Source organism: Xyrauchen texanus, chromosome 20, assembly GCF_025860055.1.
Source record: "Xyrauchen texanus isolate HMW12.3.18 chromosome 20, RBS_HiC_50CHRs, whole genome shotgun sequence".
Lineage (NCBI taxonomy): Eukaryota > Metazoa > Chordata > Actinopteri > Cypriniformes > Catostomidae > Xyrauchen > Xyrauchen texanus.
Window position 1 is genome coordinate 14,717,611 of NC_068295.1, and position 25,196 is coordinate 14,742,806.

Here is a 25,196-nt window from a genome sequence, read left to right on the forward strand (position 1 = left end):
CACTAAACCCCCTAAACCTCACTCCCATCCGGGACACAGCACCAAGTAACTGGTCCTACTCAACCTGCTCCGAGCAAGATTCGAACTGGGTCTCCAGAATGGGAGGCAGGTGCACTAAAAAGGAGACTAAAGGCTACAGCCTTAGGTATGAGTTGCTAGTGTGCCTCTTGAGGTAAGGGGAATGGTGTTTACACACTGCACACCAAAAATGAAGATTCTCTCATCATTTACACAACTTCATGCCATCCAAGATGTGTGAACACAAACAAAGATTTTTATGAAATCTTTGTGAATAGTGACCAGAAGTTTGAAGGCCTAAAAAGCACATAAAGGCAGCATAAAAGAAATCCATACGACCACAGTGGATAAATCCATATCTTCAGAAGCTATATGAGAGGTATGTGTGAGAAATAGATACATATTTAAGTCCTTTTTTACTATGAATCTCCACTCCAGAACAATGTTCTTCTTTTGTTTTTGTTGATTCACATTCTTTGTGCATAATGCCACCTACTGGGCATGGAGGATTCTGATAGTGGGTGCTTCTCATTTCCTAATTTGTGCATCATCATTTCACTGGGTGTGTGGATTACTTTTATTTGCCTTTATGTGCTTTTTGGACCTTCAAAGTTCTGGTCACTATTAATTTATATTGTATGGACCTACAGTGCTGTTTTATTCTAGGATTGTATTCAGCAGAAGATAGAAAGTCATACACATCTGGGATGGCCTGAGGGTGAGAAAATGATGAGAAAATGTAACATTTTGGGTGAACTATTCCTTTAAAAAAGGAATAAGAAAAAAAAACACCCTCTAGTGGACAAATCGCCTCTCTCCAACAAACTTGAACTTAATAATTTACTAACTAGTCCCACAAGAGGTCACTGTAAGACTCCTAACGTGCATCAAATGCAGGAAAGGGCTCGACGTCTTTTGGAAGAGGATACTAATTTATGAATAAACTAATAATCAATTTATAGATATCAACTTAGCCTACTTAATTATTTGATAAAAATCAGAAAACAAATTTACCAGACTTTCGTCCTCTGCTTTGCCGCATGTAAATAACAGATTCACCTATTAAAAACTAATAAATAAACAATAAAACGTGTATTTATTTTGTGCAAAACTCATGTTCTAACAAAAAGTAAGCATTGTAATTATCGCATAACCTTTATTCCTTTTGTTTTGGCAATTACGTTAAGCATAATAATGTGACTAAGCGCTGATGAGTGCCATGTGGTGGGTGGCGAGAGCGTAAACCGGAGGGTATTTGCATTCTCCCGTGTGCCGCCGTGTTCGTGGGCGAGACATAGGAGAAGAGAGGCTTATGGGTAAAGATTGTCGTCGTGTTGATGTCAGAGCAACGAACTCGAGCTGCCTGCTTGAATACCGAGGAAGCGACCTAGTGTCGCTGAGGCGAAATGCAGAGGAGACACACTCTTGCAAAGCGCTCGCGAGGAACTTAAAATAATGTTCTCTGTAAGAAAATAATATTGAAAGTAAAATAAAAATCGCTGGTTTGGTTTCGTTTGGAGTTTGTGGTCTGGTTGATTCAATATATGCTCGGTTACGAAAAACTGCCTGGTTGTTTATGAACGGGGGAAGATTTGAAGTCAAGCACAGCCAGTCCAGAGAGCCCGGGAGAGGGGCGACAGGAGGGGTGGAGAGAAAGAAGAGAGGGGGGAGAGGGGCGCCCAGAAAACGCCCTGCTGCTGAATCCTCTCAAAATTAAAACTTTATCGCGCCATTACGGTACGGTACATCTCTCTCATTAAGGGATGTAAAGTTGGATGCCGCTTAGTTGTTTAAAATAAACACTCAGTACATTGTTTTGGGGGAAGTTTGAAAAATCTCCACTGTTCCCATTGGATTCTTTTCTTTTCCGCTTTTATTCTGGATAAGTCCGTGGTACTATTTTGGAGGGCGGCGAGTCGGAGGTTGTCTAGGCCCACGGCCACTGCTCGACAGCAAGAAAGAACATCTTGTATCTCTTTAATGTGAACCAGAAAAGTAGTGCACATCGCACTTTTCATTGCTCAGACTGGCGCCAGGAGAAGGCAAAAATGTCGCTGGGTGCGGAGAGAAGGATGGAAAATCGGCTGAGAAAACTGGAAGCCATGATCAAAGACCCGCGGTCTGCGATCAACTTGGAAAGTTTGCTGGTAAGTTCACCGTCCTTTTCATGAATGTTTAATGCGCCTCAAAGCTCCGTTGCCTGGTGCCACGAGGGAAATAAAGAGTTAGCATACGAAGGCTGCGATGTTGCATTGCAGCAATGAACGTGTAGTTAATGTTGCAATGCAGCTGTCACGTACAGTATGTCTGTTGGATTCCTTAATTTCAATATATTTGTATTTAAATATCGGTCACACTTCCTAGTTTATTGTAAACAACCCTTGGTCAAAATCTGCCCGTATTAATCTATTCTCCCATAGACTTGCCATATTTGAAAATCAGTGGTGCGTCAAGTTCTGACTTCATCTGTTACCTCACACCAAATATAGTAATATTGTTGGCCTGCAACATGACAATTTCGTAAGTCCCCCTTCCTGCTGTTGCAGGGTTGTTTGGTTCTGGAACGAGAGATTGCTGTTAACTGGCCTGTTCGTGCAGGTGAAGTCGTTTGACACATACTTGATATCAGAGCAGGACATTCACAGATTGATCTAATCTTTGGAAAGAGTAAATTCATATTTTTGTTGATAGGTGCATTGTTCTGTGCCCCTCTATTTTGTGGGCTCATGCACAACATCACTCTCCTCAGAATCGTCTGTGCCAAGCGACCGACCGTTCAGTGGTTGATTCTCACAAAACCTCTCAAGAAAAGGTCTTTGTCCTAGTCAATACAATTATTCATATATAATGAAAATGGAGCCTACATTTAAGATTTTGTGGCACTGTGTAATTTCTGCGCTACCAAACGGAATTGCAAAAATAATCATTGTTTTCAAACAGCTTTCTCTCAATACTTGCTCCTTCTGCCATTGGTCAAACAAACTGATAGTCCCTCCCCAAATTTCACTTCAAAGGTGTTGTGTCACTCAAACAGAGCAATATTTTTTTTAGTGCCACTGAGACGCAATGTTTACAGTTGCCCCTACATATAAAGCTGGGATAGGAGAAATTATTTTAACATCGAAAAAGTACACACTTAAGCTCTAAAGCTGAAGTATGTCATTTCTGCAACACAAAATGGAATTGCAAAAATAAAAAAAGCAGCTTACTGAATACGCCTGTCTACCGCTGGTCAAACAAATAGGTAGTCCCGCCCCAACACACTGCCATTGGTTGAGTAATGTTGTTGGTGTGGGTCTAAGTGGATCTCTCAAAAGAGAGCAATTTTCAAAGCTGGTGTGTGCTGTTTTCGAGAAAATTAAGATATAAATGGCTTATTTATAGTTGTCTCTGCATATTAAGCTGGTAAAGGAGAAAGTATGTTAATGTAAAAAGTTACATACTTCAGCTTTAAGTACATTCAGTTTACCATAATACTTTTACCATTCTATTGGTTTCAGTGGTGATTCTCTTTACGTGACAGTCTTTTTTTAAATTGTAATACAGTTAAGATAAAATCAGCTAAAATAAATGGCAATACCAAGGGAGTACTACTATGATGCGTAAATACTTTACAATTTTAGTATTAGTCCTATATAATGTTTTTTTTTACATTGTGGTTATGAGAATACTATAATGACCATCTTTATTCGCATTGCGGTGATGAACATTGAGGGGTAAAATGTGAGGAACTGTCATGAAAATAATATCACAATGTAAAAATTCTTAATTGCCCTAAAACAAAATATTATTTATTATTAGTTTCTTTTAATTTTGGAGTAAAATAGGACCAGGATATTTTCTTGCCTGGGTTCCATGAGAATGACCCCAGCTGGTTTATTTCCATGGATGCAAGTGTGTTTGTGGTAAGGAATAGTTGTGTATCTGACCTAGCTGTACTTTTGTGGACACAATAGCAGAAAAGTGTTCTCAGAAGTTAGGTAGATCTTCAATTTGGGGACCCACTGAAACAGAAAATTTGCTCGAAAATAGACGTAAGTAAATATAGACGTAAGAAAACGAAAAGTGTCCATTTAGGGGTCCGATTGGTTTTTCGATTAGTGTCTGTAGATTATAAATGGCTTTAATTGAGAAGAACAGAAGTCAGTGGTAAGTCCCCTTGTAGGTAGCTAGGTAAGATTATGTATGTATGTATGTATGTATGTATGTATGTATGTATGTGTGTACTCTACACATTTCATAGCAGATACACATGATTGAGTGTGAAAACCCCACAGTTCACAGATTCACAGTTGTTGGGAAGAAACATTTGAGGCAGTTACGCCAGAATCCTTTTAATGCATCACACAGGTCATAAATATGTATATTGGTAGCACATGTCTAAACTATATGTAAAATGAACTGTCAGATTTGTATGATTGATAAAAAGTACATATTGTTTAAAACCTATTTATATTCAGCAGAGGCTTGATGGACCATAATTCAACTTTCTGTATCTTTGCAAGCGTGTGGTCTAAACTCTGATTGACGAGAGGGAGAGACAGATGTGGATCATCCTTTCTGAGAGAAACCGTGTATATTTTCATCAAAGAAGTGTGTTGTCCAGAGAGTGTTGGTGACAGATTGAGAGTTTCTCCACAGCTGAAGAATGTATGCGTTTCCTGTGAAGGAGATGAGCAGAGAAGTGGGAGTGAGTGGAGAGAAAAGGCCTCTCTCCTCCTTTTTGCTTCTCTCTTTTTGTGCCATTTATAGCTCAAGTTCCTCTTCGGATTAGCTCAGGGCAGGAGATAGCTCTACGAGTGCGTTCAGCTTTATTGAGATACTGAGACACTTCTAGAAAATACAGCACTTAGAAACATTACATCAGTGCCGTAAATGAATCTACTTGCAGTAAGAAGTCAAGAATATCTTTTTACACCCATGCAAACACCAAAATACAAAACTCTTAACCTAAAATGCTCAATCTGTCTCTGCCTCAATGCTGTATTTTTCTCTTTGGTTCTCAACCCCTTATGAACTCATTTAACTTCTCATTAACTCTAGCTCAAGCTGATTACTGTCAGTTATTTAGAATAAAGCGCATGTTTTCAGGCCATTAAACCAAGCATTTCACCCTTAGATCATTCAGTCTTTGGCCAGTGTGTTTGTGTGTGTGGTAGTCTTGTGTAGCCAGCCCTATGACTGCTATGACTATAGCTGCTTCAATTAACCAATATCGGCCATTTAGACAGGAAAAGCCATCTAACTGACATGTAAGTGACCAATCAAAGTCGGTTTTGTCATAACGGGTGTTTAGGGACGGGGTTATGTATAATACCATAATAAAAGAAAACACAGATGACAGTTGCACAGAAAACACATGGGATAATACCAGAAAATGTGCAGAGAGTCCAAGTACAGCACAGAAAACCTCATTATAGAGAATTTCACAGACATAATTAAGTAAACAAAGCTGAAATGCAGTTCTGCTTGTGGATAGCTTCTTTAATTTCTGCAACATGCCTCAAATGAAACTCTGAGTATCTTTAAAAGAATTGATGTCACTAACCTGGCAAACTTGGACAAATTCTGGGATTATTTTGTCCTCAAAAGTGCTCATTCTATCAACGCGGAACCTTGTGAACACAACTCTGCTTCCAGACGGACTGATAAAATGTCCTGTGTGCATCTATTCGTGGAAGTTCCATCGAATCATCCAGTCAGGTTTGCGTTGAGTTGACCGAGAAAGTGTTTTCCAGTTTTGTGTTCTATAAGAATCATAAGGTTAGAGAACGGATTGTCTGCGGTACATGGGCATACCGTCTGAGGCTGAGACAATGTATGTGGTAGTGTGATGCCAAGTGAATTCATTAAGAATTTTTGGAATTTCCCAGGTAAGCTTCAAAAGGCATTTTTCCGTATTTTCATTGTAACAAAAACCTCAGTTTTGACCATGGTATGTGCCCTCTCCAAGAACAGTTCCTTAATGCCACATTGCTGCGGCACTACCTGGTCCATTAGGACCTGCACTTAGGCCTGTGAAACTGCTGCCCAAGAGCTGCTCTCAACAGATCTTGAATCAACTCCACAAATGAAATTGAGGTCAGTCTAAATTCAGATATGCAGTGTTCTAAACCAGATGTGACCTGTTGCATGGAAAATTCTGCAACCCCCATTTTGTTGTTTGTAGATTTAGTTAGACTTCTTTAGTTTGCAGAGGTCTAACATTTCCCTTCAAAAAAGGTTCCCTGCAATAATCAATTCCAGGCAGATTTTTCCACCCCTTCACCTGAAGATGATGTAATATACCCAGCTAAATAAAGAGGACAGTATTTGGAAAAGGAGCTACATTTTTTCAAACTTAGTCACCAGCTAAACCTAACTGCTTCCTCTGAAAGATAGTGATACTACTCCCTTTCAAGTTTATAACCGTGTTTGTTACAAACACTTACATGTTTAACAAATTGTCTTTTGTAAAACAGCATAATGGGCTGTATGCTCCGTTAAAATGGCCAGGTGGCAGCATGGCCCAAGAAAAAGGCCAAAGGTCAGGCTGAGGAGTCAAGAGTTAATGAATAACTTGTCTGCCATTTATTTAGAGACAGGTAATTCTTATTTGGAGAATTCTGTCACACACAAACCTACTGTAGGTCCAACAGCTTACACAAACCCAACCACAACACCACACGTCTGTTATTTATTCCTAGAAATCATCTCTGGAATGGGTCAATGTGGAATGTGTCTTAGCAGCTGTTGGGTGTTTGTTTTTTGTTTTTTTTTAGCCACTTGGTTTGCAACCCTGAACGGGTCTGGCTAAGATAACCAGCAGTCACGTTGCTGGCTGGAATGTTGATGGGTCTTATCTCTGTTCCTTTCTTCCCTTGAGGTGTGTGTGAATAGCATCTGCTCATATAGCTTGTGTAGTTTATGTGGTTGCTGAAGGTAAGAGATGCTGAACACAGTGTTAAAATTCCACCCTTATTACATACACACACACACACACACACACACAAAAGATGCAAGTTCTGTAATGTAAAACTAGCAAATAAACCAGGTTAAAAAGCAAACCAGGCACCTCTACTCTGAAACATAATGACTTTAGATCTTGTCTGAGCAGTCTTTGAATTGTCACTCTTGTTGTAAATGTATCTATCTGCTGTTGTTTAACAGTTGCATATTTTAAGTGGTGGTGTATTAATTAGAATTTATCCCCTTAAAAGCACCTTTGCTACAGCCATACACATTCAGATAAACCTCCTTTGTTGATGCATCACGTTTCATGCCGTTTTTATTTTTGTCCTGCAATGAGCATTGGATTGTTAAGATGGAATGTCAAGTTAAAAATATCCATTTGATAATGTTGGAAAAAATTAATCTTGAGACCTTGCATTCTGTTGGTGAACCCTAAATTAGCCTAACTATACAGAGCTTTCTGAAGACTGATTAGTTGATTCATCATTCAGAAAATTTGCACATGGCTATTAATAGAGCCGTAGATGATGGATCCACACTGTGACACAAATTTACACTCCTGTTGATTATCCAGGAACATCTGGGATAAGCAGATGTGGACCCTAATACTGTTATTATGTGTTTTCATTTTTGGATCTTATCAGTCCACAGCAGGTTTAATCTCATTTGGAGAGGATCTGTTCTGTAGCACGATAGGAGATGTGATTTCATACAGTAGGTCTAGCATCCATGATGTTCCTGTCCAGTGTTTTTCACTGTGTGTTGGATAATGGATGCTGTACTGTACAGGCCTTCTGATAAACTTCCTGTGATTTGTATTGGTAGAGCTGCATATCATATTATTTATGTCTCAACACTTTTAGCAGATGCTGCTGTATTGGCTCTACTTCTCAGACCGAGAGAATCATAGAAGCTCTTTCACAAGATCTGGTCCAATTTTGCAGTGTGTGTGCATGTGTGTTTTCTCTGTGGAGATCATGTTCAAGGTAACTTTGGCTGGTTAGTATGGTCCAGTAAGCGCCTTAAGATGGATGGTAGAACTTAACCATTCTGCTGGCAAAAAGCATCTTTCTGTTTGAAAATGAAATAATGTAAACATTTCGGAGCAAACAGTCTTTTAACCGAGCACGCAGAGACGAGCGAGCATGATTATACTGGGTGTGTGCATTTGCATGCTGCAGTGGCATAGTCGTGTGAGCACAGAAGTTCATGCAGACAGACAAGCAAGAGCACTGAGAGCGCTCTCCTAGTTCCAAGTGTCTTATCATTATCAATTTTCATTAGGTTGAAAATTATAGGAAATTATATAGGATCATTGTTTATAATTAAAAGTTGTGTTATGTACTAATAAATAAATATATAATATAATATATATATATATATATACACACACACACTCACCTAAAGGATTATTAGGAACACCTGTTCAATTTCTCATTAATGCAATTATCTAATCAACCAATCACATGGCAGTTGCTTCAATGCATTTAGGGGTGTGGTCCTGGTCAAGACAATCTCCTGAACTCCAAACTGAATGTCAGAATGGGAAAGAAAGGTGATTTAAGCAATTTTGAGCGTGGCATGGTTGTTGGTGCCAGACGGGCCGGTCTGAGTATTTCACAATCTGCTCAGTTACTGGGATTTTCACGCACAACCTTTTCTAGGGTTTACAAAGAATGGTGTGAAAAGGGAAAAGCATCCAGTATGCAGCAGTCCTGTGGGCGAAAATGCCTTGTTGATGCTAGAGGTCAGAGGAGAATGGGCCGACTGATTCAAGCAGATAGAAGAGCAACTTTGCCTGAAATAACCACTCGTTACAACCGAGGTATGCAGCAAAGCATTTGTGAAGCCACAACACGCACAACCTTGAGGCGGATGGGCTACAACAGCAGAAGACCCCACCGGGTACCACTCATCTCCACTACAAATAGGAAAAAGAGGCTACAATTTGCAAGAGCTCACCAAAATTGGACCGTTGAAGACTGGAAAAATGTTGCCTGGTCTGATGAGTCTCGATTTCTGTTGAGACATTCAGATGGTAGAGTCAGAATTTGGCGTAAACAGAATGAGAACATGGATCCATCATGCTTTGTTACCACTGTGCAGGCTGGTGGTGGTGTAATGGTGTGGGGGATGTTTTCTTGGCACACTTTAGGCCCCTTAGTGCCAATTGGGCATCGTTTAAATGCCACGGCCTGCATGAGCATTGTTTCTGACCATGTCCATCCCTTTATGGCCACCATGTACCCATCCTCTGATGGCTACTTCCAGCAGGATAATGCACCATGTCACAAAGCTCGAATAATTTCAAATTGGTTTCTTGAACATGACAAGGAAATTCGGAGAGTCCGAATTTCCACCTTTGAGCTGGAGAAAGTGCAACGGAATGACACTTTATATCGGACATTTAACTTGGAAACATGTGCGAAGATCTTCATTTCGTCGAGATGCAGGTGTGTGTTACGTCACACAGGGCAGGGAGGTTTACAGTCAGTGACAAACATTCACTTTTATTAAATAATATCCATTAACAAGTCAAAGTTCTTACATTAAATGATAATAAAACATGTTTAGCAAACGTTTTGCAGAGACAGATGTTCAAAACATGATTAATTACACTCTTTGTTTTGATGATTGTAACGATAGCATTGCAGCGTCATATCAGTTTGTTTGCTAAGAGAAGTCTCTGATAATACATTTTGGAGCTTTCACAACCCAGGGTCTGAAATAAATTTTTGATAATCTGTTCACATGGTTCACATCAAAGGGATTTACTAAATCCCTCCCATGTGAACTGATTTTCAAAATATATTTGTTATTATATATATATATATATATATATATATATATATATATATATATATATATATATATATATATAATATTTACAGCCTAAAATTCACTTTAATAGTCTACTCCAAGTTATTATACAAATGTAAATTAACATAATGACCTAGGTTTTTGTGGACAGAGATTGGAGCATTTCACTATATTTGGAATAAGATGCTCATTCAAAGGATGTTGTTAATGCGAACGCACACAGAAAGTTCCTGCATTTTCTGCCAAAATAAAGGTTGAAGGATTTAACTAGTCAATATTGCAATGTCGTGTACAAGTTAAGAAATGATTAAAAAATATTGCTTGTATAATATTAATACTAATTAGGGCTGGGTGATTTAAAAACAAAATAAAATAATCAATATTGATGATAAACTTGAGTAATTTTCAATATTTTTCCAGTTTTCTACATCTAGACAAATGGTTCGGGTGCGTGTTGCTTAAAATTATACACACAACTAGCTAACTGAATCACTCTTGAAATCAGCCTGTTAGGAAATATTTGCAGGCAGCCCTGCTGCCATGGGAACTGGCAATGATGCTCAGCATCCGCTAGCTAGCAGCTAAGCTATACGGCTAAGATTATATCGTTGTGTACTAGGGATGTAAATGGTTAACTGACTGACTGGCATTAACAATTTGTTCCGCTAATACTATCGGTTAAAAATTTACCTAGAGGTTAAATAAAGTAACAACAGAGTTACATACTGTAAAAGGATTCAATGGAAAGGAGGAGGCAAGAACCGGCTTGACAATATAAATAATAGTTTAATGTAAAACTGAAACCAAAAGACACAAACACACACATAGGAAAGACAGCTGCCCGTAAACGTTCTCTCTCTGTCTGCAGTCGGCCTTTATCCCTCTAGGAGGCTTGATTAGCCTGATAGCCCTCCGCCCTGTCACATTCCTCCCTCATTCTTTCAGGCTGGGGAGCCCCCGGCATGACGTCAGGTCACCCCCGTCTGCTGTGCAGGTCATCCACCTTCCTGAATCTGGGAGGGAAACAATAATGAAAAATAGGGGGGTACTCCCTGTAACAGTGCAGTACCCCCCAACAAAAAAACAGTACAATTTAAAAGAGTGTGAAAAGGCCAACACGGAGTGGCAGTGGGACAGAGGAGAGGGAGAGCGAAAGAAAGGAAAAAAAACTCTTTCTCGCCGGTTCTCCGATACACCGTAACTTGGTCCTCGGCCACTCCTCCACCCTCTATCCGTGCCTCCCCGGGTGGATCTGAGGCAGTCCTCCAGCCCCTGGTGGACATAACGCAGTGTTCTTGGGGAACAGAAGGGATCTCCCCGCTCGCGGTTGGCAGTCTCAGATCCCGCAGCGTTTCAGCGGCTGGTAGGGGTCTCCTCCAGGTGATTTGTTAGGAGCCCCTTCTCCCCTTGCGGTCTGCGGCCGTTCCTTCGCTTCCAGGCGGCCGCGGCTGCTCCGTTGGGGTGGATAGTAGCGGTGAGCGCCTTTTGGTAAAACGGAAACCAAAAGGCACAAACGCACACATGGGATGGACAGCTGCCCGTAAACGTTCTCTCTCTGTCGCACCACCGTCCACGGTCGGCCTTTATCCCTCTCGGAGGCTTGATTAGCCTGATAAGGGGCAGGGTGTGTAAAATCAAAATTAGTTTGTTACGAAATATAAGAAGGATGTATAAAGTTGTACATTCAAATGTTGATGTAATAACTATTACTAAATATGCACATCTGTGTTGTTTCAGCCAGTATAGAGCTTTGTCATGCCTGTTTGGTCACTTTGGTTTGATTCATGGCTTATTGGTTAACGGGTTAACTCGTGGTTAAGTGGGTTAAAGAATTTGCTAAAATTTGACAGGACAGCACAATGCAATATATATATATATATATATATATATATATATATATATATATATATATATGTAAAAATTTCACAATTCTATCAATTTATATGATGCCATGAAATCACATTTTTAATAATGATACAAGCTGTTGTCATTGTTTGAAATTTCGTACACATTTTTAACAAAACAATTCACAAGGTAGGAACCTAATAATGAAAATTAGGGGTCACGATTGTGAAATTTGGCTGACAATAAATTGTCCAACAAATAATTGTGATTATTGCCTGTTTTAGGTGTTTAACAAATAATTACCATACAAACTCACGATGTGTGCTTCATGCACACAACAAAGTCATTTATACAAATTTAGCTTGGTGCATATAATAAAATAAGGGTATATGATTTATTTTACATAGAACTATGACTTTTTAAATGAAATATTATTTTAATTATCAAAATATGCCTAAATATATAAAATATTTCTCTCTTATTTGTCCGATTTACTTTTGATCCATTGGACTTTTTCAGTGTTTTTTTTTTTTTTTTGGCTTCTTTTGTAACCCAGCCAACCTGTATAGCTATTATATTATATTATATTATGCAATAGTAAAACATTTCTGCCTTAAATTTTTCACTTTCACACATTATTTTAAAGCTCTCTGATTAACTCACAAGCCCTTATTTCTCATGAAGGAAGACTTTGAGATTCTGTTCTTGCATTTTATCATCTCCTCAAAAATAGAGCAGGACATCTCTTCTGTCTCACTGTGTGAATAAAGCCACAACGACCATGGATATTTGCAATCACATGGTCGCTAAATGAAACTAGCACTTTGCGTTCACAAAATTAATAAGTTTATACCTTGTTTATATTTTTGCGGGAGTTTGGCGCAAGTCTCTGTAGACGTGTGTATATCAGAGCTCTTGAGAAATGGTTCATCTTCACATGCTCTCAAGAGAGCTGCTCTTGTTATGTCTTCCCTGAGATGCTCGGAGTTCAACTGAATGAGACACAAGTGCTTTTTCCTGCTCACATGAGACAGCATGTAGGGAAAGAGGAGGCTGAATCCAGCTTCTTAATCAATTGCTTTTTATTCAGTAAAAGCGCCTTGGAGCTTCGACACTACACAACACTATCACTGGCGAATGAATTGCTAATATTTACTTGCCAGAGGCTAATAACCAGGATTGGGTAGTAACGAAATACATGTAAAGGGATTACGTATTTAAAAAACAAAATATAAGTAACTGTATTCCACTACAGTTACAATTTAAATTATTGGTAATTACAATACAGTTACATTCAAAGTATTTTGATTACTGAAGGGATTACTCTGCAATTTATTGTCATTTGTTTCATTTAATATTTAGTCCTTTCAGATGGAAAACATTTATACATTTAAATGATGTGATGCAAAGTGCATTTGAACAGCAGTGAAACACTTTCTTATAATGTGTTCATTCATACATTCATACGAGCAGACAGAGAAGTTTGAACAAAAGAAATAGAAATAAACCTTATGTAAATTGTCAGCTTTACGCTGAGCTAAAATGCTATTTCTATCCATTTTACATGCACATGTTGCCAGGAACGATCATATTTGTGTATCATGAAAATTCACGTTGGATCATAATTTCTTTATTTCTAGTAAGACCTTTTGATATTAGGGCATAAATCATATGTTTTATAATAATTTTTGTTGTTTTCTAGTAAAAATATCAAAAAATCCTTTAAACAAGATCAATTTGATTTGTCTTGTTTTAGAAACAACACTGCATAAAATATTTAGGTTTTTCAGATTATGTATTTTGTCTTGCTGTACTGGCAGAGTTTTTATATTCAAAACTAGGGATGCACTGATCTGATACCTGGATCGGTATCATCTCCGATACTGAAGCTTTTAGACGGAGCAGGTATCGGTCCGACGAGCCCGATCCAAATCCAATACTGTGTGTTAGTCATGTTCATTACTGTCAAGCTCCAAAAATGACATAAAAGAACCATAAATACACAATTAAAGTAGTTAATATGACTCATCCATTTTATTCAAAGCCACTTGAAGACATGCGATCGCTCTGTGAATCACAAAAGGCTGTGTTTTATAAGTAAATATATAAAATACACCCACAGCTCCAGCACGTCAGTCAGCGTGCTGCACTGTTTACACACACACACACACACACACGCACTCTCACAGCTATTTTTAGCCTTTACGTGGTGCAAAATGTTTGAGCGCTACTCACTTATCACTTATATGCATTTAGAATGGTACTGGAGGTGCATTTTATCAGAATTTTAATAAGAAGCGTAAGAAGTGTAGGCACTACTGTGTATGTGCCTACAAACAGATACACATACAGGACTTCCTGGAGAGTTCAGAATGTCAAAATAAAAGCATGAGGGTTTAAGTTAAGTTTAGTTAAAGGTGCACAATTGAGATTTATTATTATTATTTGTTTACAAATGATAATAATATTTAAGTTGAATGGGTTCCAAAAAAATAACTGTGTGAATGAAAAGTGAGCTGATATCTTACAACTAACTTGAACAAAAAAGAGATCTGAATCCAGATAAAAGTTTTAAAAAGTTTGCAAAAAAAAAAAAACATTTTGCTGCTACATTATCCAGTAGTTAATAATTAAGTGTTTCTTAATAAGCTATACATATTGAAATAATGTTTAGTTAGAGGTTTGTATTTCTTTACATATTAAATAGCACACCCAATTAGTTCCACACAATAATTTAAAGATATTCTAAACTCATTATGCAAAAAAACAACACTGGTATTGGATCATGATAGGTATCGGCCGACACTGAGATTTCTGATAACGGAATCGGATCGGAAGAGAAAAGCGGTATCCCTTGTCAAAACAAGTAAAAAAATGTACCAGTGCTGAAGATGTAATCCAAAGTATTTAGAATACATTAATGATCTTAAATAATCAAACGAAATACGTTACAAATTAAATTTTACAACATGTATTCCGTAATCTGTGGTTTAATACATTTCAAAAGTAACCCTCCCAGCCCTGCTTTTGGTCGCATAGTGCGAAATTTACTCACAATGTAGAGGGCTATATATATATATAATATATATATTAGTTTTATGCAAAAGTTTGGGCACCCCTGATAATTATTATAATTTCAGTTTATATCTGCTGGGCTTTCGAAGCAGCAACTTCATTTGGATATAATTTATACCTTATGGAAACAGTAACATTTCAGTTCTGAAATAACATTTATTGAATGAACAGAAATTATGCAATGCGAGTCATAACAAAAACCGACAGGTGCCAAAATTTGGGCACCTCAATGAAATTATCACTAATCAATAATTAGTAGAGCCTTCTTTTGCTGAAATAACAGTCTGTAGTCGCTTCTTATAGCCACTGATAAGTCCCTGAATTCTGGCTGCAGGTATTTTGGACCATTCTTCCTTGCAAAATGTCTCCCAGTTCAGTCTGGTTTGATGGTTTCCGAGCGTGGTCAGCCCACTTCAAATCATTCCATAGATTTTCGATGATTTTTAAGTCTTGGGACTGCGATGGTCATTTTAGAACATTGTATCTGTGTCTGTGCATGATTTGGAACAATGCTTTGGATCATTGTCCTGCTGAAACAACCAATCCCGCCGTAACCTCAACCTCTTGACTGATTCTTGAACATTGTTCTTAAGAATCTGCTGATACTGGGTGGAATCCATGCAAGCCTCAACTTTGACAAGGTTTCCAGTACCTGTGCTTGCCACACAGCCCCATAGTATGATTTACCCTCCACCAAATTTTTACAGTAGGGAGCAGGTTCTTCTCCTGGAACGCTTTTTCCGCCACACAATGTGCTTCTGGTTGTGGCCAAATAACTTTAACAAGTTTAGTTTCATCTGTCCACAACACATTATACCAAAATAATTCTGGCTTGTCCAGATGCGCCTTTGCATACCTCAAACGACTCTGCTTGTTGGCAGTATGCAGAAAAGGCTTTTTCCGCATCACCCTTCCATTGAGCTGTTCCTTGTGCAAAGTGCGCTGGACTGTGGAACAATGTACAATGACACCATCAGCAGCAAGATGTTCTTGGAGCTCATTGGAGATGGTATGTGGTTTCTCTTTGACCATTCTAACCATTCTTCGCCTTTGCCTTTTCAGATATTTTTCTCGGCCTACCACATCTTTCCTTCACAAGGAATGTTCCTGTGGCCCTCCATTTTCTAACTATATTTCTGACTGTGTAGACAGAGACCTTAAACATTTGGGATACATTTTTGTATCCTTCTCCTAATTCATATTGATGAATTACCTTAGTTTTTAAGTCATTAGGGAGTTCTTTTGAGGTTCCCATATAGCTGCTTTCCAGTAGAGAATAAAAGAGAAGCACAACTAGCAATTGTCTACCTTGAATATTCTATTTCATGATTGGTTGCACCTGTGTTTTCAGTCTAATGTTCATTGAGCCAATCAAATAAATGTTGTGTTGCAGTCAATCAGAAATTGGCAAAATGTAATCAAAAAGAGGTCACACACCTTATGTAGGATTAAATCCTAAACTGAGTGACCTTACCCTCTGGAGTTTAATTGTAAACAAACAAGTTATGTTTAATTCATTCTTGAGGTCCAGCAAATGTGGAATGATTTCCACCACCATTAATGGTATAAAATGTATATTGTGAAAAATATTGATATTGAACGATATTTTTTGGGGGGGCCATATCGCTCAGTAGGCTGTCAAATTAACATTTGAATATTCGTCAAATTTTAAGAAACAAAAGGCACGCATGCTAAAACTGTGTATTCGAATTTTGGATGTGTGCCAAGCACTGACAATGTCTATGGGTCAATCAAATTCTTGCGCTAAAAAATGCTAGAAACAGTGCAACAAATACACTAAAAAGCATCTTGAGACACCTGCTTTCTGTTAAAGTTATTTTTAATTAGACACAGCATCTAAAAAACAGCGCTCCCACACGAGACACTGAATAAATAAAAACAAAGCATAACAAAGACGTTCATCTAGTGTGTGTTTACCTCAAATCTTGTGGCTTGTTGGGGAGAGGTGTGAGATTTTGTTAGTACTTTTTTAACCGGTTAGACTTTTTATGGCTTGCCAATGTTTTTTTGTTTTTTTATGGTGCTGCCAAACTTTTCAAAACCCTTGTTGTGCATTGTCATTACATTTGATCTGATTGGCACGCTGGACACAAGTTATGCCCTTTTTTAGTGAATGTGTGTGCCATAAAATGCTAAAACTAATGTTTAGAAATAATCTTTATTTATTAAAATCTTTTAAATATATTTACTTTTTGAAAAGAAAAATGTATATTTTAAATGAATGTTTTCTGGAGCTGTTTCTTTGCAAGTATAGACTACAATGACCTCTAGTAATTTCTGTTTGATTAGTTTTGTAAAAGTTTCTAAAATTTCACAAGCTCTTTCCCATTTTGACTGACACTGATTGTTGCAGATGTAATTGACCAGATGTTTTGACTGTTCCTTGTCTGTGTCTTAATTTCCACTGACTTATAGTGCTTGCGACATGCTCTGTTTTATTGTTTTGTTTATTTGTGTGCAAATGTGTTAAAAGATGAGGCGCAATTTAACTGTACTAGTGGCATTAGGAAACTCGACTGATTAAAACAACATAATTGAGGATGTTGCGTTCATTCAACTTATGTGATCTGTAAGGGGTGCTATGTGATGCTGGTCTGCTTCATGCTGTTGAGTTTACAGTGTTGCGTTAGAATAGGATGTGATTCATGTTCTTAGCATATGATTCATGATTAATGGGAAACGTTGCATTACCTGTTAAAACCAGCTCTATATATTCTTACTGCGGTCTGGCTTACTGAAATGTAAAATAAATAGTTCACCCAAAACTGAAAATTCTGTTATAATTCTGTATGTACTCAGCCTCATGTTTTTCTAAACCTTTTTGACTTTCTTTCTTCCATAGAACACAAAAGGAGTTGTTACGCTGATTCTTTGGCACTGACAGTTACCATTCACTTCCATTTAATCTTTTGTCCATACAATAATAGTGAATGGCGACTTAGACTGTCTTTCTGACTGTCAGTTTGGTGCCTGTACATTTATTTAGGTGTGAGAGAGAGAAAGAGGGAGAGGTGGCGGGGGCGGCGTATCTCTCACGTTCCCATAAAGCCTTAAGTTAATGCATGTGCATTCATCTCTGAATCAGAGGGAGAAGGGTCTCTGCTGACGCTTGTAAATCTGCAGTAAATTGTTAATTAGTTGTTTATTGTTCTAATGTAGCACCAGTCACTTTTCATAAATAATGCAGCTGATTTTTAAGGGGTTACTGAATCTGTCTGCATTGAAACTGAAGTGTGGCATCCCCTCACACAGTGGCTCTGTTCCAAAACCTTAAGGCTGCAGCGAAACTTAAATAGAATCTCATAAGAGACAAATTGGGAATGGTCTGCCTATTTGCTTCATACAAATAGTGCTCTAGACTCGACTGCATTGACTATAGATATGCTTAGCTAACAATGTGGTAATCCACTCTTAGATTTAAGTCCAATTTTAATTAGATTTTACTATATTCCTATTAATTCTAAATATGATTAATAAAATATAGTTCAAAGTATATTTGTAAACAATATTTATATGCATTCACTGTCTTCTCTGCAAAGGATACATGCAATGTTGCCTTCGAGTTTGGCCAACAGAGTATCAGTATCTTAGGCCACATCTACACTAGAGCCCAGCGTATAATTCGGTCAGACGCGAACGCTGGACACGCATGAGGCGTGATGAAATTTAAGCATAGTGCTCGAGCACTGAATGCACACAGCCAGATTTGTCTTTGAACAGGAATAATGCCCATGTGCCTGGAATTATTTGCTCTTATTTGTAGGTCCACAAGGTGGCAACAGTACCATCTGAGCCGCTGAGGTCACGAAGATGATGTAATTGCCGGTAAACAAAATGAGACAAATGTAGGGAAAAAAATAAATGGTTGATGTGCACGTCAAGAGCATGTTTGAGAGGAGGGCAGGAGATACCTGCATTTGTATAACACAAGTCTGAAGAATATAAAGACATCTTTGTGTCTAAACTCCTGAGGAGAAATGGTCCATAGCAGTCGTAACGCACATGCGGCAACAGCCTGTGTATGCGCGCACCGTTATATACTCTGTGTATACTCTGACAGGCTCGCGTTCGACTGCATGCAGACACAAAGCATTCGGGTTAAAACCGAAGTATGCTTTGGGCTTAATACATTTTTGGTTGAAAACACATTGATGTTGCAATGTTTATGCTACTCATCCAAACTGGAATGGGGTTTTCCTCCACCAAAAATGGAGACTTCCCAAAATGCACTCCAGTACCACATACTTTGGAAAACGATGATGTTTGAGAAACATATTAGTGTGGCCTTAGAAGCTGGCATGCTTATTTTTTACAGCCTTTACATCAGGATGCAGTTATGATACCTTAAAATGAACCCTTGATAGGGAGCTCATTAGGGATTGGAACCAATGGTCTGACTTATCCCTTTCACACGTGAGTTTTTCCTGTACTGACGGATCCCCCAGCATGAGTTATTTTAATACATGCTATAATTAAAACAAAATCGTATCTTGCATTTCACAGCAGATGCACTGGAGGACAGATTACATATGATCAAACCTATAGATGTTTATAATGATTGTTTATGATAGATTAGATGCGTTGTGATTGCCGGCTATGCGCCACCATATTGTTTGCATTGCAATGCAGCGTGGGGTTCTGAGGACAAAATGGGAGAAGGCTCAAGTGGACTAACTAGTTTATTCTTTGTTTGACACTTAAAAAACATGGTCCCATTGCTGCATCAAAACCATCAGCTCTGATGATAACGGCTTTAAACTTTATTTAGTGATTATTTTGAATGTGTTTTTTTTTACATAAAAATAAAGATATGATGTTGAAAAGACCGTTTGAGCAGCTGGTTCATTATGACAAACACTTCAATCTCCCTTTGCTGGTAAACAGCAACACGAATGCAGATCGCAGCAATTTGATTGTACGCCTCTGAGCCCAGACCAGTGTAATCACATCAGTTTGATCGTATGTGCGAAAGGGTTAATTGTGCTGCACCATCAATAATCTAAACTTCGGAGCAGGAACCCTGCATTCAGTTCATCATCAGTACATTTTAATCCACTAAAAAGTCACTTCACGATGGATGGATTTAATTAATGAGTGGACCACTTTATTTCCATTACCTGGCACAATTGTATTTCACTTTCAAGAGAGACCCCAGGACAAGAAGAAATGGTTTATTGGACCATTTTCTAATTATGTTCCAAAGACATCAGTTACAGGAACCATTCCCATTTCTTGTCCTAAATGTGCTTTCTCACTACAGAAAAGTCTGATGAAGAGTTTGATGGATATGAATGTGTAAAATTCAGTAAAAGGGTTTGGAAAGAGCTTGGTCAGTTTTAAATAAATCGGGGCATATGGCGAATTGGATTTCCAAAAGCTCTGGAACCACCTTTCTGTAATTCCCAATGAATAACGGATGCCTACATCACAGTGTGTTGCCGCAAAAGTTTTATCAACTTTTCCACCTACTGATTTAGATAAACATTGATAGAAATATGCATGCAGTGTTGGAAACATGAACAAGCATCATTGACACCATTTATAGATCAATGTTGTAGGGCAAAACATCATTAAATGGTGTTTAACTAGATTTCAAACCTTCTTTTAGTTCTGTATGTCTTAATCAAGAAGAATAAAATTATTTTGTAACTTTTACTTTACAATTCTTTCCAGAACTTATTAGGTGCTTCCTTCCCTTAATACACACTCACTCACTCACTCACTCACTCACTCACTCACTCACTCACTCACTCACTCACTCACTCACTCACTCTCTCACTCACTCTCACACTCTCTCTCTCTCTCTCTCTCTCTCTCTCCCTCAGATAGGAGAAACACTGCCATATATGGTGGTGTGATAGTGGCTTTGTTAAATTTTACTCAGGAACAGCAGCTGTCCCTCTCGCCCCCTCAGTCAAAACAACTAGGAAACGTTTAACCAATGTTCTCCTAACGTTACAGAAATGCTGCCTTCTGTGACACTTTCTCCACTTATCCTCAGCTAACCAGGAAACATTAGGCCAGATTCAGGAACATTCTTAAGAAAAATCTTCTTAACTACAATGTTCTTCTTAATTTACAAATATTTTGTATTCCTGAAAAAACTTCTAAAGAAAGTTCTTATCTTTTTTCTTAATATTGTTCTTAAGGAAAAACTGAAAAAGCATTCGACTGCTCAAATTTTTTCTTTAAAATTGCCGTAAATAACACCGTACATTTAGGATAACCTCACAGTTGTCTTAAATCATAAAAGGTAAGATGTCTGATGAAATTACTGGGTTGTAAAAGGTTAACAGATAGATAGATTTATCATTACGATTTACCAGTGTTTAATTATTGAATTTGTGGTATGCTCTTTTTGTCCTTACAATGAAATGGACAATTAATCAAATTAAAATTGTGACATGTCCTTTTGTGGTTTATTAAATCGAGAAATACTGCAATCTTGGTGTGGAAGAGATGCATGCTTTGAATGTATAAATCCAACCGCTCATTCACTGGAAACTCCATAGACATTGAGAATCATTCAAATTGTATGAGATGACAGAGCAGAGCACTGATCTACTGTGACCCATGCAGCACAAGTAAACTACATATTTACATAATTAAATCACAGCATTTGCACTTTAATATCACCTCAATTTTATTTAAATGTCATTTAAAACAACAGAGTTGAACAAAGTGCTTCACAGTAATAACATTTAAAATGTAACATAAACAAATTACCACATAGACAAACACCAGTACTCTAAAATAATAACAAAAAGGAAAACATGATTTGGTAAAGAATAAAACAGATTTCAGTAGGGTGCTACTTGATAACACTAAGACAATGCATCCTTGATTGAGAAACACTTGAAGGAAACATGCATTTCTTTGAATGTATTATATACATTGAAATGTAACTTTTTAAAAAGGCTAAACAGGTGTGTTCAGTAGCACATTGTCATATCAGCAAATTTATGCTGTGGTACCGAAATTGGTATCGAGAACTGTGTCATTTCAGTGGTATCGGTACCGACTACTGAAATTGTGTTACCTTGACAACACTGGAATGAAATGCACAATTTTCCACACTATTCAAATAAATAAATTGGACATTGTTTAGGCTATTATTCATTGACAAGGCTGTTGGCTGTTTCTGGAAATGACACAAGGAAGAACTACTACTGAGGTTTTGACTGAAGCATGGATGGTAATTTGTCATTATTGCAGTTAGAGTTGGAGGTTGTTGTGTGTTTGTGGGTGGGAGTGACTCAGAGAGAGAGAGAGAGAGATAGAGAGAGAGTGTGTGTGTTGAAGTACAGAGAAATGCAGTATTTTTTTTTCTCCCACTCTTCAGTGTTTCCTTCGCCTATACATTCATTAGCATTTCTGTCTTTCATAACAATAATGTTTAGATATTTTTATAGTTTCATTAATGTGCAAGTTTCTCAACTCTAAAGTGATGATTAAAACCTAAGAAATAATGAGACTAAAATCTGTCAGGTTATTTCTAGAATTCAGCCATTTTATTTTTCAGTATGGCTGTAGTTTGTCAATTATTTGTTGACCCAGTGCAATGGGCGATACAAGGACTTACATGACTTATTGGGCCAAACACTCCATACTCCATGGAGGAGACCCATCTTCACATCTATGTTTGAATGACACAGAAACTGTTTTTCACCCCACCATCTGGATGCTCAGGGAGTCTGTCCAGATATTTTGGTTGTTTCAAGGCAACTTAAGTTTAATGTTCCCAACATATTTTTACTTTTGTAATGTGATTTACTTCTTTTTACTTTTTAGTAAAACAGAATATTTAATGAGAAAAAAAATGTAGGCTGAGACCTTTTTTCAGGATTTGATTTGGATTGTGAAAAGTAGGTGTTCCACTTCAGAATAGACCAGACCAGACCAGACCAGAATGCTAGTTTGCTGATGATTGTGGAGAGGAGAAAACTTAGTCCCAGGAATCAAGCCATATTTATTTTACACATTTCATAATTTGCAAATTGTGGCATCTGTAATCTTGAACATTTGATTAATTGCACAGCCCTATTTGTTGGATTAAAAATTGAGAAATAGTGTCTTAAATTAGAAGATGCATATCTCTGCATATTTCTTTGCATGTCCTATAAGGGTGTTTGTACAGGTGGACCACATGTGAGAATGTGTTAAAGTTCACATGGCCATTTTAATTTTGGAGAACACCTCACACCACGTTTTACAAGTTTAGTTTGGTGTGTTTTTGTACGCCATTATTGATGTTCTGTTTCATGTCTCTGAGATGGGTATTCAGGAGAGGGGGCCACAGGAACAAATGATGTCATCACTAAAACTGCACTATGACATTACAGCAATATCTTTGAAGCCTCTGGAAGCAGGTGGCATTTTCCGTGTTTGTGCTTTGAGATAAAAGGAGTGTTTTTTTTTTCCATAAATAGAAGTTTTATATTTAAAATGATGCCATTTATACTTTTTCTTGAATTTATATGAATTGACAGAGGCCCAGATGTATGCGATCAAAAAAAAATCTCTATTTTTCAGTCTTTTGACAATATTCAATTTATTGCTCAATACGTGTGTATTTGGTCTGAAATGCCTTTAAAATTATGTTTTTATATCATTGTAAGCATCTACCAAACATATTCATATGCATATTGAATATACATATAGTAATCACATTCAATATATCACCCAGACCTACTATAGTTAAGAGACACAGAGAACATTGGACTTTTAAAGAAGGAGACTAGTGAAGCAAGTGTTCAGAGAGATTTCACATCATGCAACTTCCAGTAAAGCTTTTGAAAGTTGAAGAGAGAGAGAGAGAGAAAGAGACAGGAGAGGGAGAGGTGTGGCCGTTAGACATATGGAATGCTTTTCCGGTTTGGGTTTCCAGCGAGACCATGACTGGTATGTCGGTCACATCAGACCTGGTCTTGCTTCAAACCACCTTTCAAGTGCAGCATTGCAGTAACTAGCAGCCCTCACACTGCTCTGCATGTGCAGGTACAAATCTACTGGCCTGGTGATCTTGTCCATGTCTGCTTAATAATTTTAAATGCATTTCTGTTATTATATGCAGCATTCCCTCAGTAGAGTACTTAGCCCTAATTTGTCATCTAGATGTCCAAAGAAGATGAACTATGTTCTGGGTAACAAAGGCTCTAATACTGTACAAAAATATATGAATGACTTGTCAGATTGGGCTTCATTGGCAGAAGTGGAAGTTCTTTTATAATCTACTGACTTTGTTTATATATATTTAACCTTGCTTGACTTATCAACTTTAGGAATTCTGCAAGCTGGAAGTTGTGCCTAGCCATGTAACTTCCTTTCGTCAGAGGATGCCTGCAATGGGGTCATTGTTCCTCCCTCATTCCAATTTATTGAGTCAATTGAAATAAAATGTAATGTACGCAAATAAAATGTAATGTTGAGTATGACTATACATTAATGAAGATTATTTTAAAGGCTTTGCAATGTAAGCATCTAATAGTATAAATCATAAGTGTCAATCCATTTATGGAACTATATGCATGATATTATAGGCCAGGCACAAATTCTCAATTTTTTACAATATGTAATGGGGTCCCTGCACTCTCTTTGTCCACCACGTTTTCCTTGGCCTGATAAAGGTTTAAGACCACTGGTTTTACTCTTAATTGTTTTTACTCTAAATGTTTATCTTTGTGTTTCAGGATTCCATGAATGCTCTGGTCTTAGATCTGGACTTCCCATCCCTGCGCAAGAATAAGAACATTGAGACGTTCTTAAACAGATGTGAGTATCTGCTTTTAAGAGGACACTGATTTTGTCTCTGGTGTTTGTTGCTTATTCTGTTAGTAAGGGAAGTAGCATCATAGTACCGTAAGGGAAGTAACATCATGTTTTTACAATTAGGCTGCTTCCTCTCAAAACATCAACAAAATGTATTTAAATTCAGTTGTGATTGGCTCTTCCTAATTTGGGCCCCTCGCAGTACAACATTTAAGGGTCATGAAACACTAAACTACATTTTCTGAGATGTTACCAGATATGTATGTGTTACACATGATAGAAGACAAAGTATCCATTATTTTTAATGACAAGACAAAAGAGGTTAATTTAGGGATTTTCTTTGCGCTATTTTTGTCTTCTGGCTTTAAAGTGAATATCGAGTCAGTGTCACACAATGTTACGTGTCCCTGCACTATAGTGCATCATCACGTCATCAGTGTCTCATAAATATAAATGAGACTCTGTGGCCTTATCCTATGAGAACGGGCTTTCTCATGATTATTAGCCTCGGTGTCAGTTGACAGAATTGATAGTACTGACGTGAGTCCCCCCCCCACGCACTGCTGACAGAGGGACAGGATAGTCTTTCAATCATTGCCAAAACCTTTTAAACGTTCGTGCAGCACACATTTATTAACATGAGTGTTTTGAGATATGTGGTGAGGTGGACTGTCTCTGACTGGGGCTCATTTGAGACG

At 37.8% G+C, this 25,196-nt stretch overlaps 1 protein-coding gene across 1 annotated transcript in view; it reads left to right on the forward strand.

Moving 5' to 3' along the window:
- The first annotated feature begins 1,357 nt into the window (after positions 1-1,357).
- The window catches only part of LOC127660553 (rho-associated protein kinase 2-like), a 64,560-nt gene continuing 40,721 nt past the window's right edge, over positions 1,358-25,196 (forward strand). Inside the window, exons 1-2 of the mRNA XM_052150872.1 lie at positions 1,358-2,165; positions 24,420-24,501. Coding sequence (XP_052006832.1) covers positions 2,067-2,165; positions 24,420-24,501 — 181 coding nt within the window. The 5' untranslated portion in view covers positions 1,358-2,066. The remainder of the gene's footprint in view (positions 2,166-24,419; positions 24,502-25,196) is intronic.